This window comes from Pagrus major, chromosome 6 (genome assembly GCF_040436345.1).
Source record: "Pagrus major chromosome 6, Pma_NU_1.0".
Lineage (NCBI taxonomy): Eukaryota > Metazoa > Chordata > Actinopteri > Spariformes > Sparidae > Pagrus > Pagrus major.
The window spans coordinates 16,700,480-16,715,452 of record NC_133220.1 but is presented as its reverse complement, the minus strand read 5'-3'; the positions used below and the strand labels follow the sequence as shown (position 1 = coordinate 16,715,452).

Genomic DNA, 14,973 nt, shown 5'->3' with positions numbered 1-14,973 from the left:
AACTGTTTTAACTATTGACATGAGCTATGTTAAATGCAAAATCAGAGTAGGTGACAATAGAAGTGAGAAGGAAAGATAAAGTAAACACAAGTTACCTGAATTATTAACTACATGATGCAAAACAATGACATTTTTATCGTGGTGCTCCTGCCTGTCGCTATGGCCCAACAATATCCAATCCAATGTCATATTGAGGCTAGTAAATTGCTAAAATGTAATAACATCAGTTTGTATAGAATGTCTTTTTAAGTTTCAAATGAATTGTGTTTTAATAAAATACATTTTCTCAGACCAGTATCTTGTATTTTATTTTGAAGTAGCAGTATTTGTAAAAATGTAATGTAACAGGATACATTTTGATGTTTGACAGTTAATACATAAATCAGTTAAAGTCTTAACAGCAATTAATCGATCAATGGTTAATAATTAACATCCCGAAACATGATCTCATGTGATCAAGCAGCAGAGTTTGTGCAAGTGTACTGTATGTGTCCAGTGCATCATTACATAATTTTATACTGTGGCTAGCGGTTGGAGGGGAAGTGGTGCCTACTTATGTGTATAGGGATTATCCAGGGTTTTGCAGATAGTATTGATTATTAGATACCACTTTGCAAATGTTGTAGTATCATAGCACTAAGAGGTACAATTAGTCGTGTGAGGGAAAATTGAGAATGCTTCATTTTAAAAGGTCAAATTAATTTATCATTACAAATTCTCCATTTGCCTGTATCCTAGCTTATAGACAAATTTAACATTTTTACATGTCCTGTTGACCCTGTTGAATTGATTTAAAATGTACCAATGAACATACTCTAGAACATGTCTATTTTCCCTGTAATCACCACTGAATGACCTTTCCAGGAAACTTCTTGGAAATCATTGGGGCATTTATCAAACATTATGGAAAATAAATGTTATCAAAAAGTTCTCTAAATACATTCCATGAGGGCATAATTTGAAAAAGATTAACTTTTCATTTCCTTCTCAAATGTGCCTTTAGGAAGAGATGCGTGTAATGGAACTTGCATAGAACGGCAAACATCAACACACAAAAAACTTGGGGGGAAAGTAAACTCATCTGCCCTCAAATAAAAAGATGTGTCCAGGTGTCAGCTCCGACTCTCAGTGCCACGAAAATAAGCTTAAATTTTAAACATCAGAGGAATCTTTCCTGAGTCATATTTCAACCTGCCTGAGAAAACAAAGAGATTTATAAAGTGTCCAGCGGCAACATGCAAGCCCGTCAGCCTACCGGGGTTTGTGTTACATTTTAATTTTGGCACCAACCGGAGAATCAGATCATTGTTTGGGGAGACGGCTGGAGCCGGAGGCAAGAAAAGGAGAGCAGACAGGGACATGGAGTGGAGGAGATTAAGACAAGGGAGGGGGAAAGAATAAACAGGGGGAGGCTTTCCACAAAAAGTAAGTCAGCTCATGCTGTTTCCATTTTTAGGGCGGGGGGAACAGTAGGTCCACTGCAATCCGAATTAGATATTTAGATACCTATTTAAACAGTGGCTGTGTAAAAGCAAGCATACATGGCTGTATTAGTTAGCAACAATATCCTAATGTGGACTCATCTCCAATTGTTACATACCACAAACTGTATCTTGTTCACTGCAGTAATAACCCAGCTACCATATGAGCCCAGGCAGGTAAACAAAGAGAGGCTCACCTACAGGATTTGTTTTTTTCCCCCTCATTTCTCTCTGAAGCATGCAAGCACGGCATTTAGATGATTAAAATGTGCCACTAATTTAGGAATTAAGGCTAAAGCAACTAAATCCAGAGCACTGAGAATGTTTCCCTCCCCACTTTATATCAGTAACTGAGTATTTAGAGTCAATGTGTATTTTCTCATTAGTAATATAAACATGAATTACAACGAATCACCCCAAGCAGTATTTAAATAGGTTGCAGAAGAATAATTTCTTCTTGCATGCCGTGCGCACACACACACACACACTTCCCTCTTTTTTAAATGTGTGGCAGGGAATATTTGGGACTAAATAACCATTACAGGGGGTAGAAACAGGCTGGAATATGAAACGCTGTCAATACTGTGCTGAGCCGAGTTTGAGACCTTCTTATCTACAGACTGCATTAAGACATGGCTTTCACTTTTCTCCCTGTATGAATAATAAGTCCACATGAATTTCTTTCGCCTACAGTCTTGAATATTTAGTTTTAGGAAGAAAATAAATCCTAACCAGCCTAAATGAAACACATTAACTTGTTGCGTACTTTTTTGTTAAGGTTTGTAGTCTATAATGACATAATGACTCCCCATTTCTCTGCTTTGCTCGTTCCTCTTTGCAATTTGATCATCTGACTTATTTCCTCTCCTGTCTGCTTGCTTCTTTGATTTCGTTTTTTTTTTCACAAAAAACTCTTACTCTCCCTCCATCTCCTCCGCACCCCTTCTGCTCCATCTCCCCTTCCCCCCCGCTTGCTGCTCATTTTTAAATCTATGAATTTCTGAACATCATTTTCTTGATTTTTCCACGCCCCAGGGAGACATTCTCATTCCAGCCCTTCTCTTTTTTCACCTCATTTCCTCCCTCCTGAGTGAATCTCACAGACAGGATGTGAGGTGACAGTGTGGCCCATGGAGGTTAGGGTGGGGGGGTTGTGGTGTATGTGTGTGTGTGTGTTGTGTTGAGGGAGGTGTGGGTGGAGGGTCAGTGCCATTCCAAATCCAATCCTACACATGACCACGGGAGACATACAGGAGCTCCTTCTTCCCTTTTAGGATCCTAGCTGTAGAATTAACCGTGCCTTTGAGAGACTTCTGCTCCTCGGTATGAATGTGTCTCGTCCCGACAGACCTCATGCTCTTAAAAGATATACCCTCCTGCCCCTTTATAAGGTTTCAGCTGTGTTGGAAAATGTCAATGCTTTTGCTCTGAGTGACCATATCTGGGCAGAAACAGAGGGAAGGGCAGTGGACAGTCCCTCAGTCGCCCCCATCCTTAAATAAGGTGCTATGTGAATGAAATTCAAATTAGACCCTTGCACATGTTCAAAACACACTGATGGGACTGTTATACACATATGCCGTCTTCAGATTTAACTTGTGATCTCTTGTTTTCTTCAGAGCAAATACAGATTATTATCGATGAAGGAGAGCAATTTTCTATATTTGGAATTGAGACATTTACTGTAAAAATAAAAATCTTACTGTCAAAATTTAAAATAACCACTGCTGGTATGTAACTAAGTACAATTTAATCAAGTACTGTCCTTAAGTACAATTTTGAGGTACTTAACTTTTACTTCCACTCCACCACATTTATTTGATAACTTCAGTTACTAGTTACTTTGCAGTTTCAGATTGTTCAGTGTTGATAGGCTACTACCCGTGACCTGTAACCAATCAGAAATGATTGGAATGAATATCTAAAATGCATATTTGATGCTATGATATTTTATTTATAATGTATCTGTTGGGCCAAAGACTAAAGTGAACAACAGCTCGAGTTTACCCAAAACTAGCAGTTAGTCCGACTGGCAGTGAGATGTCGTTGTTGGGGAGATTGGGTTTATCGAAGATGCTAGTAAAACAACGCAGCACAAAAAATAAGCACAGCCGAAACATCAGATAGGTCGAACCACCAACTTTAAGCGATACAGTTATGGCTGTAAATGACCAAAGAAATTTAAAAAGTCTATTCAGGAGTCACTGTTTTTTGTTAAGACGGCGTCACAGTGTTTCGGTCTAAAGCTTTTCTAATCTGTAAAACCGGTATGTTAAAGAGAAAATATACCTCTTTAAGTTCAGGGTAAAGTTGTATTAAAAGCACATTACAGCCTCAATAATTTCAGTATATGTGTGCAGCTCATGCTTGATCGCAGTGATTAAAAAAGAACGTGTTTGTGTGTAGATGTGTGTGCAGCCGTATGTGTGTATGTGGGTGGAGATAATGAGAATCACCAAACTGATTAAAAGGAGTGTCGTACCGCCGTTGTGGAAAAAAATATGAACAAATTCAGCTTTAAATAGCAATAAATACACATTCTAATCAGGTAATTTTGGAATTTTATGCTCTCATCATGTCCTGTAATTTTAAATGTGGAGATGGTTTGAAGAAAGAAACTTGTGCTCTGTTAGACTTCTGAACAGTTTGATTTTAAAATACGTACATATTTTCAGGATTAGCACAAATGCTCCTTTACTTTTATCTCTGGCTTTTAAAAATTAAAAATTGATTGTGTATACTTTTCTCATTTCCCTCCTTGTCACTCGTCTTGCCTGCGTCTGTATCCCCCCCCTCTCTTCTTCTCTGAGGGGTGAGAGGTTCCCCACTGTGAGAGCAAAACAAATTTCTAACTAATCACAGGACTGTCTGAGCATAACAGTCATATTAATTATATCCCAAAATGCAGGACATTGAAATGATAACCTCTGAAATAACCCTTCTTCTCCTGCACCATCCAAACTATTTTTCAGACTACGCCACCAAAATTAAACAGGAGAAAAAACTCAAAAAGAGAGCGGGCAAAAAAATTATAGATGATTATCTCCTTTTATTGTCATTGACAAAATATAATCGGCTTAAAATTGTATTTCAGCTATAAAGAGGAATTACACTGCTTTCTACAAGAGTTGAAATTGAGGGAATAGAGCTGATCTCCTTCCATCACCCAAGTGAAAGTCCACATTGAAAGGAAGTTATACAAAGTAGAGAAAGAGAGGAGGACTAAGAAATATAAAACTGTGAGATGAAGGCCAATTCAGGGTGTGCAGAAAATCATCAGACAAAAGCCAGTTCAGTTCTAGACGATGATACTGACGACGAAACGTGGTCCTGCCAGTTGTTTGAAGTTATTTTGATTATTTATGGTCTCACAGAAAACAGACCTTTCCAGATAACATTTGCTAATTGGACCATGAGCAGAACAAGTCTTCTCACGGGTCTTGAGAAATCTTTTTGAGAAGCTGAAAAAAATGAAGTGCACCACATCAGAGGTCACAGAATTTAAAGAACCACTTCGCCCCAAAATCAAGAACATATATTTTTCCTGTGTGAGAGTTGTCTGCCACCAAAGTAATACATTTGAAAAGCTAAACATCACTGTCTCTTTTCAGAAATCACAACCCGGTTACTCAAGACAATCCACAGACCTTCATGTAGGGTTTCCTGTAGGACCTATTTTCTTTCTATCTGACCACACCCACCAACCGTATCACCACGTGGAAGGAAGACTGCATCCTGGGTGAGCGGCTAGCTAAATAAGCTAACTAAGCTAGCTGACGTTACAGCTCGACCAAGGACGCCATTAATGTTTACATCGCAGTGATTAGGATTGCAGCGATATACCGGTTTCAAGGTATACCATGGTATGCAAACTGAAGGTTATCATACCGTGTACATTTGCTTATCTACGGTATTCTCTTCTTACCTAAACATATATATATATTTCATAATGTATATCAAGTTTCATATCTGCTAGGACATGTATTTTGTAAAATTATAAATAAAAAAAAAAAAACCTGTCTCTTTTTTTCCTTAACAGGTCATTTTAACTGATAATAATAATAATGACTGTGTAGTATCATACACTATGATACCATGAAACCATGATCTTTTCATACTGTTGCAACCAAAGCGACGGGGTAAATGACAGGGGTATTTCTTTTTTGTATTCAAAATGTCATGCGTTATGTTTTATATAAAACACAATGAATGTATTTGTATGAACAGTAACAGAGTCAAAGATCACTTCTGTATATTTGTATCTGTGTACTTATGTACTTATTGCGTATATTGCGTGTTTGTACACAGGTGTTGGAATATGTGCGGCATCATCCTCTTACCTCCAGGGCTTTCCTCTTACTGTTGAGAAGCTTGGAAATGTCCCGTGCCACTCTCTCCACCAAGTCCTTGGGGTTGTTTCTCTTGATTTCAAACTGGCTCTTCTTCTCATTATAAATCTGCAGACGGAGAACAGAGGGAATCAAAGATCAGGTTATCCAAGCCATTAGCTTAATTAAGAAGATCAGAGAGGAGCTGTTGGCTTATTCTCAAGGTAGCACACAAGACTGTAAACATTTACTGTCGAGCAACCAGTGTGCAGCCCGCCATTATACTCATAAGCCTCAGCACTGTAGCAGAATTAAACACAGAACAGAGCCCTAATGGCAAGGCACTTAGCTAGCCAGCTGCAGTCTGGCAGACAGGATCAAATTAAATAAACGCAAACTCCAGCAGATCCTCACTGCTGGGTGCACACCTTGCATCTCCACAATGTTAACTCCTTTGGAACTAAAGCAAGCAGCCTTATTTACAGCTTGGCGACAATATATTTGTGCTAAATCCAATAGGTTACTAAAGGCAACCCCAAACCAAATGGGCCAAAGAACTCATGAAGGACCATAGTCCTATAGTTGAATTGCAAGTAAAATTAGATCATTTTCTCTCAGACACAGCAATATACCAAGCACTCCTACTGAACAAAATCACAGAAGACCCATTTAACAGACACAGACTGAAAAAGCAAGTAAGAGAAATGGGTTCGGGATGCCAGAAGGGACTGGGATGTTTGGAAAGGAGGGTCATCCTGAGGCAGGACGACAGATGCTTGGACCGCTGACAGGGGAAGGTACTTGGGAGATTAGTCCGCTCCCCCTGGAAGAATTGTGAAGGCTGACTCAGCAGCTCAGGCTCTCTATAGGATCTGTAGTCTTCAACAGAGCACCACCCGAGGGATTACCACTTATCCTGCTGCCCTAAGACACTGCAAGACCCACTTTCACACCATAAAAACCATTTTGTATAGTTCTTCCGAAGAAATCCAAGGAAAAGCCTGTTGTTGTTGAATATTTTAAAGCAATTACTGTCTTTTAAATTCCTAAATGTAAGGCTGAAATGCTGCATTTACTGTGGTTGTGGGTCTATTTCTTTCCCCTAACTTTGAAGTACTATAACTAATTTCTTAAATCAATTGTTTACACACACTTTATATTGAACCCTTCGTGCATGGGGATATAATGCAATGCAGCTCAAAGAGAATAACCATCAGAATACTTATCACAAATAAGTAAAATCAAGAATAAAAAGGTACATATTTAGCTTTAGTTGAAGTTTGAGTAGCAATGAAAACTAAGCTAAGTATTTTCTATTAATACTGTAAATTGTATTTGCGACTAATAGGCATTTAATAGCCTATATTGTTGCTATAGGTGCTAGCATTAATCGTAAACCTGCAAACTATACAGGTGATACAAGCTAAATAATACAATCTGAACTCCACAGTTCTGTTCCTCTTCTTCATTATTGAAAAGTTTAGGGTCACGGTAGGTCTACTGTTATTCCACAAAGGATGTCACCGGTCAGCTTACTGGTTTCAGAAAAGCATGAAAGGCCAGTGGACAGTTAAATCCTGGTGTCGTGTCAGAAGCTTTTAATTAATGAAGGTATCCACTTTTAAATTTTTATTAATTCAGCTCCTTGCGTGTCCCTACAGTTTTTGCTTGTACTGCTCGTGAGCCAGCTTGAAGCAGATGTTATTAGCCTACTGGACAGGTCACAAGTCTTACAGTATATAGAGGTGTCAGGCCAGGTAGAGTGCAGAATTGATTTTGAAATCATTGCAGGCAACAGGTCGATTTGAATGCAACTTAACCACTGAGTGACATCACTGGAGGCAATATATCAGATTACTTGAAGCTTCCTCTGAAGCCACAAAAGGCTCAATAGGCTTTACTACTTTTTCCACATATGTAGTGGTACTCCCCAAAACCTGTGAACACACTTTACTGTGTAAAATTTGTGGAGTTATCCTTCAAGGGCATACAAATTATTTGTAATAAAAGATTAACATAACAAGGCTTGTGTGCTGTGTGTTGAGCACAACAGCATCTAAGATAATTTACTTCTGACGTTAATCAGAAGAGTGGGAGGAGGCGGGTCTATGTGGGCGCTGCAGTAGTGTGTATGTGTGTGTGTTTGTCTTAACTCGCTGTCAGAGAGGAGAGAGAGCAAGAAATCTCAGCTGGTACAAGTATCGATAATGTGGAGAAACGGGTAGTGAAACCTTTACAAACAGTCAGAATCAATATGTCTCTATATAGCGATATTTCTGACCGAACTAGGTTGCAGAAAGCTGTTTCCTCAAGTCCAACTAAGAATTGGTTGATTCAGAGGTTGGTTCAGGTTCCTGTTGTGTTCTCATCAAGACCTGAGATTGGTGCTTTCATTAGCAGAGCGATGTAAATGAAAACATGTTGGTTTTTTCAGCGTACATCAGACAATCAAACATCCGGACCTTTAGAACATTCTCATCTCAGGTGACCAAATCACTTGAACCACACATCCTTTATGTGTGGTTCAAACCCTTGTGAGAACTAACATCTATTTATCTCCTTTCAGTAAGTCACCAATGCTCTTTTCAGGTCTGAGTAATATGCCAACGACACAGTAGATTAATGTCACAGATTTAATTCATGAAGGAGTGGAGTCAAACATCATCTGGCAAAACATATACGTAAAACTGTGTGTCATCTTACTGAGCCTTACAGCTTACACTGAGAAAATAACTCTTTGTAATGAGAAACTGCCCAGAGAACTGATACAATCACAATTTGTCAGCAAGGCTGTAATGTGTCTCCAGGAAAAGGAGGTATAATAACGGTCAAGCATATCAAACACAGGGAGCTGTTTTTTTGTTTTTTTTAACTGTCAGGGGTTTAGCAGCTTTAAGCTTTTCATTAGCGTGCATGAAAAGTCATTCTGGAATATGCTTTTTTTTGTCTTACTGCATGATGTGGCTAGTTGGTTTCCATTTCATTTCATTTCAGCCATTTCAAATGAAACCTTCACCAGTCCAGCAATTGGATGGGTCATGAAGGTCGCAAGTATGATTTTTATTCCAGTTATAAAGACCACCACGAGCTAATGAGGATATACTTTGCAGTGAGATAACACAAACCTGACTATCTGCATCCATTGTTATTTTTATTTTTCTAGTGTGAGCATAAATAAAACAAAAAGACTAAATTTATTTGTGAAACATGCTTGTTTTCTTTTGATCAACTAATTGATTAATCAACCAATCATTGCAGCTCTAGACTACACACCCATTCTCTGCATCCTAGGCTGACCTGGGATGTTACACATGATCTGACAAGACTTAAGATCTGCCTGTTCAACAGGACCCAGAAGAAAACACAAACACTGAAGCTCACAGCTACCCGTGCTTGTGTCTACATTATTATACACTGAAAAAACTAAATGATAGAGGGTGAAAACCTCTGAAAACAGGCTGAGCGTGGACATCACTGAAGGTGAGTATTGCCTGCCAGTCTCCTGCAGAGTCACTGCTACAGTTGACTCTGTTTACAATGAGCAAGTCATTGTTTGTATTTATCATGAGATTAACGTTATTAATCAATTAAACAAGACTATTGTGGCCTTGGCTTTCAGTAACTATCTGGGGTGTTTGAGATTCAATTGGTGAGCCCCACACACTACAGCACACATTAATTAGCACAAACATGATTGAAATCAGCACATCGCCTGATTCTGAAGTCCAATGATTGAATGTTTACAGAACAAACATTCTCTTCTAAAATTGCCAAAGTAAGATCTGTTGTCTGTTATGAAATATTATGTCTATGGGATTGATGTGTTGATGTGCAGCAATTAGGAAAGGCAAACACTGGCGTCCATATGATCCGTCTCTGTCGAGCTGAAAGCTGGGCAGGCAGCCAGAGGCAGTTTCCTTCCACTGGCCCACTGAGCAGGCAAACCTGGCCCCAGAAGCTCGGACCATGCCAGCAGAGCACTCTGACGAGATTGCCTGGTGTCTTATTTTGGCCGCCGTCTGAGGGGATCAGGGATCCTGCTTACTTTCAACAACACTTTAAAACACTTTTCAAAGTGAAATGTGAAGGTGAAATCTACAAACTCATACAAAAGAAAATCTTTGTAAATGTGATTTGTTGAGTGAAACAGGTGGTTCAGTTCTTTTAGTTGTGTTTTCTTTCATTTTGTGCTTCAGCTGCTCATCCTGAAAAAGTCATTAGTCTGCAATTCAACAGTCCATGCAATCACACACACACACACACACACACACACACACACACACACACACACAAAAGAATTAGTCGTTACCCCTCAGCTCTGAATGAGGCAGTCCTCAGACCTGAGACCAATAACCACCAGAGTATTCACACACATGAACATTTGTACATATAGTGCACACACACTCATAGTGACACACTTTCAGGGGGCTTTTTGTCAAGGTGGAAGAAGCCATTAATGGAATCTTATTAAACCATAAAACAAGAGCGAAGTTTTCTCCGCTCCATTGACGGACTACAAACCCCTGACTCCTTTAAGCAATGCATTTTTCAAGTCGATTTAAAAACCATGTCAAATTTGTTTTTAAATCAATATTCATTCCCTTAATGTGTGGTAGTGCTCTTTGGGTCTGCCTCTCTCTGGAAGATTCATGGCAGTCTCTGGGACATTACAGGCAGAACCGTCTCTACTCTGAGCTTAGAAACAAAACACAAAAGCAAAGACAGAGATCAATAAGACTCATATTGCTGGTGGGGGATTCCAAAATATTTTTTTATTATTTATCGTACACAGTAAGGTTCACTTTTTCTTTATTGTGAACACTTCAGAAAAAAAGGAGCAGAGGGAAGGAAAAACAAATGCTAATGTGAACTTCCATTACTCGTCCTGCACTCTCCCTGTGTATTTAGGGGTTTTAAATGATTCCAGCGTACTGCGTAATTGTGCAGTCTCTGCTACTACAATCATCAAACAGCCTCATTGGAAAATGCACTGCTTAATTACCTCCTCAAAGCACAGAGCCAGTAAACCATTGGGAAATGAAGTCAACCAATGTCAGTGCGGTCCAAAATGTATGAAAATTAGCTGCTACAACACATGCTCATGAACAGACACTATTGAACTCATTCATGTCAGATCAATATTTGATCCAGACAGAAACTACGGATTACTGCTAACTTCCTATTGACACATATGGATTTTGTTACAAATAACCGCATCTGCTGTTTGCCAGGGGACAGAAAATAAAAGCACACAATTCATTATTACCATTTATCATCACCATAAAACTCGGTACCAAAATTTGTAGGGGTGATCATGATTCTCCAAATCTGCGTATTAATTTTTTTTTTTGTTTACAACCCTGAAAGCTATAAACTATTGTTAGATTATCACATCTGCATTTGTAAAGAGCAAGAAACTCTCATACATTTTCAAATTCTTCAAAAAAAAGTATTTCACAACAACTGCTTGACTTTATCCTGGTGGCTTTTAAAAAATAAAAATATCACCCTTAAGTGATTCAACAGTAAAAAACAAAATATAGAAATTCAGTCTGTTACAAAAGGTCGGTTTCTCAAATCTGTCCCTAGTAAACCATCCTCCCAAGCACGTCAATACAGGATCTCTGGCAATGTTATCAGTTCAGTTCACGCCCCACGAGTAAACCCTCTTCTCAAAGAAATCAATAAAGGATCTCTAAAACATCTCTGACACAGGTGGAGTTACCTTCGTACCTGTCAGTTTTTTGTTTTTGTGCACGCAGGATAAGAGTCCGGAGGGGCAGCTGCAGGCTACAGGTAAGCTAGCTGTGTGGCTGTGAATTCAATGATAGAAACTAGAAGCTCATTTGATCAATTTTCAATTTAGAAAACAAAATCATGACTTCTCAAATATTGAGATATTGTAGTTGTTAGTTCTGAAGTCTAAATGCATACTGGACCACTTTTTTAAAATCATCATTACCTTATTATTATCATGTTATTACCTCATTAATGTCACCATATTACCGTGTTTAATCTAAATATTGAACAGATGTCCATTTTAGAGTTAGCAGGTTACCATATTCTTACCAAGTATTTCTAAATAATTTCTGCCCTATCTTTCAATGTATGTCCTCCTTATTACCCTGTTACATACATTTCAGTTCAATATTACCCAAAATGTATCCATTGTTAATACCAAGCTTTTACCTAATTATTAACTTGTTATTATCAAACTATTTCCCCACTATTACCACGTTATTACCAAGCTGTGATGTAAAGTGCTACCACAAGTTCAATTTAATGAAAATCGGTCACACCATTTGTTGTGTGAACAGTTTTAAAATTTTGTTGAATAAAGAACAACTTCCATCAGACATTTCAGAACACAAAATATAGTAAAATATGGATATCTTCGTACCATACTGTAAGGAATACAAGGATTTAAGAGAAATGTTCTTCCTAGAACTTTCTATCCTGGCTTTATTCATCCTGACCCTCAGAATCTAGCTTATAAATATGGGGAGAAGAGTCAGTGTGCAGTATTGTACTGTGTGAGAGAGAAACAAGCTCCACAATAAAAATGTTTCCAAGTGATTTAGAGTGAATATGCTTAAACTGTATTTCTTATCTTGTGATCATCTATTTAGTTTTCTTGCATTAAATTAAATCATTCAATAATATGTCATTTAGCTTTTGCAATAAGTAACTTCAACGTTCATGTCAATAAATTTGAATTTGATAAAGATTTCAAGCTTTGATAGTCATCGTTGTAATCATTTTGTCTACTCTGCATGTCTACATAAATCAAACAGGTGGTAGATCAGTATCATATACCTGAGCTGCCGTGTGCTCCCGAAGTGTAAGTTGGCATGACACCAGTGCTCTGTATCCACCTACACAGTGTTCTCCAGTGACCTATGTCTATTGTACAGCACAATCTGCCACATAAACAGCACTGGTATCAATTTTTCTGCCTTTTTGACTGTGACAATGGAAGTTTTCCTGAGGGCAGTCTGTTTTATTCTTATCATCATCCTACATGGACTAATAAAAATACAAAGACCGACAAATAAAGATAGATAGTACTATAGTGTGCTCATCTCTCTGACAGTTTGGCCATTACAAGCTCCTGTATGGGGCAGATGATGTTTCTGCAGATTTAAGAGAAGATTGAGTTGTGCTGTCAACCAGACAGAGCTCCAGAAGCAGCCGGCCGACGAGCAGGTTGGAGGAGCACTGGGTGCAGACCGGCAGCACATGGTAATGCAGGCCACGATAGGCCTGAGGAGCTTTAAATCCCCTTCAGCTAGAGGTTGGAGATGAGTGACCATCATCGCTGAAGGGCCATAAGCACATCAGCCTGCCTGAAATTATATTGGAGGGCTTTAGAGCTTGACTCGCTCACAGGTAATGGGGCAGCTATGGGAGAAAAACCAAGCACTGTGGCGGGCAACTTTACTGATAATCATATGCAGTGTGTGAGCCGAGGCAAACCACTTGTAGGTACTTGTGAAAAATAAACAGCAGGAACCAAAGTTCGGTAAAAATAAAAATAAAAAATCATATAAAATGGAGAAACATGCTTGTTGTTAATAAAAACGTAAAAATTAAAATGCTTTTAATTGTAATTGCATATTTGTCATGATCAAACTACTCAGCTGTTAATTTTGTTTAAATTATCCATTTGCTTCATTGAGTTGCTTTAGTCCACTAGAATGTACGATAAGTCAAATAATAAAAATATATGCTGTAGTTAGCGGCAGAAACATATTTAGAACATTTAAAAAGCAGAAATACAATCATTGACTGCATAAAATATGGATGGAGCTTTGCGGTCCCTACTTCTCACTTGAATGATTGTCTCAGTAAACAGTTTCCTAATGAGTTCATGGTCTCAATAGCTAGCTTCAAGTCTTCTTCAATACAACATGATGTTTATTTTGTAAATTATATTCTCATTTAGAGTAAAGAAATACTTAATCTGAAAATTAATGAGTAACAATTGCTGTGAAGTAAGTGTAGTGGAGCTGAAGGGCAATATTACCCTTTGAAATTTAGTGGCATTGGAGTATAAAGATGCAAAAATGAAAAATACTTAAGTACAAGCACTGTTGTATTGAGCGCAGTCCACCACGGATTATGGACCTGCCTTCACAGTGTATGTCCCTACAATATGAGCACACAAGCTATTCTACAGAGAACAAACACCCACTAATGTATTCATTTATTGACTTGTATGTTGATGATTGATGCTTCTCTTCCACTAGAAGATTACGGGCACGGTTAAGCCCCATTATACAGACATGTCAGCTCCAAGCAGCATTTTACAGTATAAAAAAAATAACCCCCTGAAAAGAATAAAATGGATGTGTTTTGTGCTGCCCATCCTTTTTGTAAAGAGGAATGATAATTCATGGATTGGAAAGGCTGTGGAACAAATTAGCGGTGTTAATCAGTTATGCCGTTGGCTCGAGGCTGTGACGCCTGGACAGCTTTCTGTGTAGGCCTGTCATTCTCACAGGAAAAGAGGAGAGGTGGCTCTGCAGTGAGCCACTGACGGCCAATCGAACCTTCTGCTGCTAACGCTCACACAGGATACAACAGAAGTAACTATGCCAATCGCCACCAATATGCTTTCTCTGGCAATCAGGACTGTCAAGCACACACTGAAAATCTCCCACACACGCACAGTGAGACATGCAAATGTGCACGTTCACAAACTCGCATTCGCGCCCTCAATGCCGCTCATACATGTCACACATACTCACATTCTCATCATTAGCCATGATGACTGGTTCCAGAGTGCCAAGCTCTGAGTGTCACTGTAAACACACAGATGGGAAGACAGAGGGTGGCGAGACTCCAGAAAATTACTGTTAAAAAGTGATATGCAGATTCAGCTGGCTCCCAACACTCATCTAAGAAGTCCACTGTTTTGCAAGTCAATCCCCGTACTCCTCAACTTTAGTGGCAGTTTAATAAAGAACTTGCATAAACTGCATAAAATAAAAAAAATAAAAAAACTTGTGTTTTTCAAAATGGTCCTCCTTGTCATCAACACAACAAAGTCAAAACAAGAAATGATAACAAATGAAAAAGATTTCTGTCTGCTTCTGTGTAAAGACTTATTTGTTGAATTTTTCGCTATGTTCGCTGGTAGCACTGATGTTCTTTGGTAGTGT

At 38.6% G+C, this 14,973-nt stretch overlaps 1 protein-coding gene across 1 annotated transcript in view; it reads right to left on the bottom strand.

Moving 5' to 3' along the window:
* Positions 1–14,973, bottom strand: part of cacna2d2a (calcium channel, voltage-dependent, alpha 2/delta subunit 2a) — a 161,384-nt gene that overhangs the window by 110,626 nt on the left and 35,785 nt on the right. Inside the window, exon 3 of the mRNA XM_073469195.1 lies at positions 5,822–5,938. Coding sequence (XP_073325296.1) covers positions 5,822–5,938 — 117 coding nt within the window. The remainder of the gene's footprint in view (positions 1–5,821; positions 5,939–14,973) is intronic.